The sequence below is a fragment of the Aegilops tauschii genome, chromosome 1 (assembly GCF_002575655.3).
Source record: "Aegilops tauschii subsp. strangulata cultivar AL8/78 chromosome 1, Aet v6.0, whole genome shotgun sequence".
Classification (NCBI taxonomy): domain Eukaryota; kingdom Viridiplantae; phylum Streptophyta; class Magnoliopsida; order Poales; family Poaceae; genus Aegilops; species Aegilops tauschii.
Genome location: NC_053035.3, coordinates 9,370,575 through 9,376,271, shown reverse-complemented (window position 1 = coordinate 9,376,271; position 5,697 = coordinate 9,370,575). Strand labels below are relative to the sequence as shown.

The following is a 5,697-nucleotide window of genomic DNA, read 5'->3' as shown; positions in this document are numbered from 1 at the left end:
ATGTTTAGTTGCTCCTCTATCGTCGTCTCTCGATGGTGGATCGACTGGAACGACACGGCATACACAACTACTTTTGTGCGCTTTGTGGCAAGAAACTCGAGATGCCCATCCACCTTTTCAGCCACTACATCTTTTCCTCCTCTTCATGTGAGAAGGACATTGCGAGTATGCATGGACCTACCCTTCCCTTGCATGTGGATCATGTCAGCGCTCAAGTGAGTTCGTTGATGCGGCTGGAATGGCGCACCAGCTTCTTCAAGACTTATGACGTGCAGACAAACCACCTAGATCGCTATGGCCACACTCTGGGAATTCTTGTGGGAGTTGAATCGTAGGGTCTTTCAGGGGGCTGATTGACCTAGTATCGATGATCTATAACTATGGATCTTGGCGGGTGTTGTGCACCTTGTGTCGCGAGAGTACGCGTGTATCTTAATTTACTCGCTCCCCTCTGTTCAACCCTGTAACCTGCCATGTACAGTGTGTTCTCCTATCAAAGAATACCAACAGCTCTCCAGTTGGACTGAAAAAACAGCTCAATACAACTCACTAGAAGTATGTCCAGCAAAATCACAACTCCTTGCCGACATGCATGCATTATTGGGCTGCAACTCAAGGCAACGTTCTCCTCTTCCTCTTCTTGTCCTCGGACTTGTCGCCTGCGTTCTTGAGTTGGAGCGGAACATATCACCATCCTCACCACGATGATAAAGATCCAGTCAAGGACGGCGGTGATGTCGGTGAAGAGGGTGAGCGCGTGTCCGATGTAGTCCATGTCACCGCGGTGTGCCCTCTCAACGATCGGATGCATGTCGTACACCATGTATCCCACGAAGATCAAGATGCCAGCATAGACCTGCAGGTACGGAAGCATTTGTATCATGTTCATTCAGCCAAGATGGATAATGTATGTTGTGTGGCGGCTTCACAGTATGTATCCTACCTCAACCATGAAGCTGCCAGTTAAGAGGACAAAGATGCATGTGGCCAACTGCAGCAAGAGCAGGATCGACAGGTCAGAGGAGAGCAAAACACGGAGGTACATGTACTCACTGCGCTTGGCAATGCTGGTGAAACTGCGCTTGGTGATGATGATGACCCAAGAAAAGCACCCTAATGCAATGGCAATTCCAACAAACCCTGTCACAAGGATGCTGGTTGCGCAGAGCAACAACCATATTATGGAAGCCCTGTGAGACAACATAAATTAGAGCAATGAAAAGCAACAAACTAAAGTCAAGCCGAATTAAAAAACAATCGTTACTTCATCGTCACACAACAAATCTGCATATCATTTTCTCAGAATCGTTACACAACTTCAGCATCATTAAAAAATCTGAAGGGCCAAAGGGTCCTTGACCAAGCCCAAAGTTCAATATCAGGTAACCCAAACAAAGGATCAAAGCCCAGTTGAGATTTAGTGAAGGAAAGAGAGAGCCTCAAGAGAACATAGACTAATACAAAAGCATAATTTAGCATGTAACTAATTTAATGCTTCCGCAAATAACATTCAGTGACTGATAAAGACACCTAATCGCGAGATATCCAATAACCGAATTGCAGGTTTTTAACAAACAATATGTATCGCGCACTCAAGACCCAAACCCGTGACATATATCATCCAACGCCAGGGTCAACTTGGTTTCTAACCGCAGTGTTTACTCCTAAACTATTTGTAATGTGCCAAGACATTTGAATAGCAATAAAAAAATCGTCTTTACCTCGCGTGGAAGTCCATGGGAAGGTCAATCAGTGGGCAAACAGTTGCCCCTTGCAGGAGGGCGGCAGCCATCAGCAGCCCAAACCTCTTCCTCTGTTCACAAGGAAATACACATCAACAAAGTCAGCGCATCATGTCATTGACATATCCAGGTGAAGGCAGGAAACTAGCCATCATGCAAACAGCACTTCTAATTCACTTTATGATGGAGCTATGCTGAAACTTAATTACATTTTTTTATTCAGCTACAACCACAAAACCAAATGATCTCATGTACTCCCTCCGGTCCCATAATATATGATCGTTTTTGAATCTAACATATAGCTTAAAAATGATCTTATATTATGGGACGGAAGGAGCAGCTAATACTCACCTTAACTCCCACTTACGGCATATGCCAAAATGAACGGGCATTTTATGTTAGATTTCTTTCATGAGAACTATTACCATGCTTAACTTCCTTTGATCTGAACACCTCTAAAGCAAAAGAAAGAAAGAAAAATCCTTCATGCTTCTCATACACCGGCAAAATCCCTTTGATCTGAAGAGGTCCTGAATTTCTATCCGTGCTGCCAAAAGACAGTTATCAAGGTCAGAAGAAGAAAGCTCGACAAACCTCCTCATAGACTGGCACGGAGGACAACAAGGCAATGTTTCCCATGCATGCGAGCAATGTCAGCATCCCACCGATGTTGAAGGCAAGGTGCAGGTAAGCACCCGCAGCCGACGATGCCACGGCAGAACATAGGGTCAGGCAAACCTGCAGAAACAGGCAGAATCGAGTCGCTGCAATGCAAGTATATATGCAACCATTCTGCATGCATCACTCTGATGCAAAGGCTGGGGGCATTCCTCCTTACTAAAAAAAGGAATGCAATCATCTATATCCATATTCAATCTGATTGCGAGAGGAGTTGAATGGGAGGGGCGGGGGGGCGGGGCGTACGAGGTTGAGGTGCGACTTCACGGCGGGAGAGATCTCGCGGAACTTGTTGAGGGAGTGGTAACACCAATCGGTCGCCGCCGCTGCCGCCGCCTCCAACGTCGAGTAGATTGCGCCCATCGTCTGTGCCGACTGCCGTCCTCGAGTCGAATCGGAGGACGCAGAAACTATTGGCGCGTACGAGGTTGAGGTGCGACTTCACGGCGGGAGAGATCTCGCGGAACTTGTTGAGGGAGTGGTAACACCAATCGGTCGCCGCCGCTGCCGCCGCCTCCAACGTCGAGTAGATTGCGCCCATCGTCTGTGCCGACTGCCGTCCTCGAGTTGAATCGGAGGACGCAGAAACTATTGGCACAGGTCCCAAGCTCAACGACGCTGTTGTTGAGTAGTTTCCGGCAATACGCAGCGACGCAGCTATCTGGATTATCTTCTGAGCCGGCGGTCGACAAAGTATAGCAAACACTCACGAACAAAACAAGCCTAATAAGCTAGGTAGCAGTCAGGTTGATGGATTCACAAGTAGGCTAGCAACGCATGTAGTACGTATCAACCTGCCGTCGTCTTGATCGATCTCGCCGCTGTTTGCGACCTGCCGTGACACACGCTAGACTAAGGACAAGAGATATATAAAGAAGCTAATCTAGCGGCTCTATCCTTCTCTAAATACGAATCGGTGATGACTCCTACTCCGTATCGGGGATCAAGATGGCAACGGGACGAAACCCATCAGGTTTTGCCTTCCCAAACCCATCCCCACGAGAAAATTGTAAACCCGTCCCCGCCCATCACCGTGTGCGGGGCTAGTTTTCTGCCCGTCCCCTAAACCCATCGGGTTTCGGAGAACCCACGGGGAACCCACGATAAAATCAAAATATTTAAACAAACATAATGGCGACAAAGAATAACATTTCAGCAGCAAAACAAGCACATTTCAGCAGCATAACTTGAGTAAATTTCAACAAAAAACAATAGTAGATAGTTCAACAGCTATATAAGTTCTGAAATAGAACTTATAGTTCACAAATCACTTTAAAGTTGGAATCATCATGACATCTTTCACATCTCCAAGCCTCCAAACGACCATCTTCAAATCTTCCAATGCCAAATCAAAGTGCCAAGTCTTAGGGAAGATCAAAATTCGCTCAAGCTAAAGTTAAACATGAGAAGAATATACAGATTAGTATATGAAATTTGCAAGTACCTGTACTTCACCTACATTCCCTCTTAAATGTCTTGAAGACAACTCCAAAAGCTTTGTCCTTATTCATTGTCAGCATCTATGAGAATCAAATAAGTAGTAATGAACATCTTATGAAACATTGCAGCAAGATAATGATAAACTTTATGATGATATGTAAAGAAAGACACACCTTTATATTTGTTTCTTATCCAATCTAGTGAACACATCAAGGCCTCTAAGATTTCGGGGGTAAGATGACTAGGGTGGTAAAAAAAATGTAATTTCGCGGGTATTGCCGGGTTTCGGGTTCGGGGACTACCGAAACAGGTGTAAAACCCACGAAACGTGTTGGGTTGTATAATGTTCCCAACAACAGCCCCACGGGGATGAAAAGATGGCCATCCCCGTCCCCTAATAGGGTAAAAACCCATGGGGACACGGGTTTCGGGGCCTCATTGCCATCTTGAATCGGGCATGACTCCTAAATCGTTGTCAACTCCAACAGAACCCAGGGAGGAATCGCCGTGGTATATATCGGAGGAAGTGTCCCTGGGTTGCGCGATCTGATACGGAGTACAGCATGTCTTCCTTTCAATATGTTTTCTTCAGAAAAACGGCTGATAACGCACACGCATCAGCCGCCTCCCCAGCCAAACACGTGTCCACCATGTGAGCAATCCGGTGCTGCATGCTTCGCTCTCTACTACGCGCGCACTCCCCGATGCCAACGGCAGCGATTGCTCGGCGCATATGTTCTTTTCCTCTCCGAAAAGCATGTGCGTACGATTCTTTCCTACACGATCCCTGTACAATCCACACAGACTGGTAACTTGCAAGCCGTTAGTCACATATATATGCACCCGATGGATGGCGTACAACACGCACATCACGTGCAAGTTCGTCGCCGATCTGCACCCACAGAGGCTCCTCGTTTTTCGTCCGGGATCCCTACTCCGGCATGGGGCGATGGGAAACTCGTGCTGCTCGGTGAACGGGGCAGGTTGTTGGCGAGGACGGCTTCACGCCCAGGTAGATGGTTCAATTCCGGTGCCATTTGGCCCGTGTGTGTTCGACATATGTTAGGGTGACACGGGCGGTTGGAGCATACGCTGCGACTCCCAAGGGGAGTAATGTCAACCCGCCATGAAATTCTGTAAGACCCTTACCCACGCCGCTGCAAGACAGACTGACACGGTCGCAAAGATCGGCCGACGTGCTGCAAGCTGGTATGAGACATTGCAATGCCCGCGATGTCGCCGCAAGTTAAAGCGTGATGCTACGAGGTTGGACGTCAGTCAATGCTGCAAATGTTAGTCATTGTTGCAAACTGCAACACAACCCTGCAAGGCACACCGCAACTCCTATAAGATGCTTACCCATAGCACTGTGGAGCCAACTGGCGTCGGTGCAAACATCAGCCTACGTGGCTGCAAGCTTGTACCAAATTGTTCTCAAGAGAATTAATGAATAAATCCGATCATAAAGTGAGAGGTGGTGAAACGGAGTCCTAGGGGCCACAGGGCAAAGGCATGGGCATAGGGGTTGCGCTTGAGCCACTTGGGTTGCCCCCGTGCCATGTCAGTTGTTGCTGGAACCTTCTGGACTTGCAACTTGCGCCGATTGTTTTCTGGATTTTTTAAGCCTGATAAAATTTATTTTTCTACAAAGTCCAAAAACAATAGATAACAACAACCGACACTGGACACTGTATTTAGTTTAGTATAGAAAATTAATAAAAAAATATTTTAAATAGGTGCCAAAAGTATGCTAATTTAATGTAAATATGGCATGAAACAAAAAAAATATAGATACGTTTGAGACGTACCACACGCAAAAATAGGATAACGCCCCCTG

The 5,697-nt window shown here is 46.8% G+C and overlaps 1 protein-coding gene across 1 annotated transcript; it reads right to left on the bottom strand.

The window, feature by feature from the left end:
- Positions 1-612: 612 nt before the first annotated feature.
- LOC109769631 (bax inhibitor 1-like) lies at positions 613-2,783 on the bottom strand. Its single transcript, XM_020328365.1, has 6 exons — positions 2,667-2,783; positions 2,337-2,480; positions 1,722-1,813; positions 944-1,154; positions 701-856; positions 613-666 (listed from the first exon to the last, which is right to left on the bottom strand). Exons 1-6 carry the CDS (start codon positions 2,781-2,783, stop codon positions 613-615), a joined length of 774 nt encoding a protein of 257 aa, XP_020183954.1.
- Positions 2,784-5,697: the final 2,914 nt, after the last annotated feature.

Excerpts from the sequence above, each read along its gene's own strand:
- LOC109769631 (XM_020328365.1), bottom strand. The coding sequence starts at position 2,783 with ATGGGCGCAATCTACTCGACGTTGGAGGCGGCGGCAGCGGCGGCGACC. Across the intron at positions 2,481-2,666 it reads TGAAGTCGCACCTCAACCTC|GTTTGCCTGACCCTATGTTC; the intron begins GTACGCCCCGCC and ends CTGTTTCTGCAG. Across the intron at positions 857-943 it reads CTGGCAGCTTCATGGTTGAG|GTCTATGCTGGCATCTTGAT; the intron begins GTAGGATACATA and ends CCGTACCTGCAG.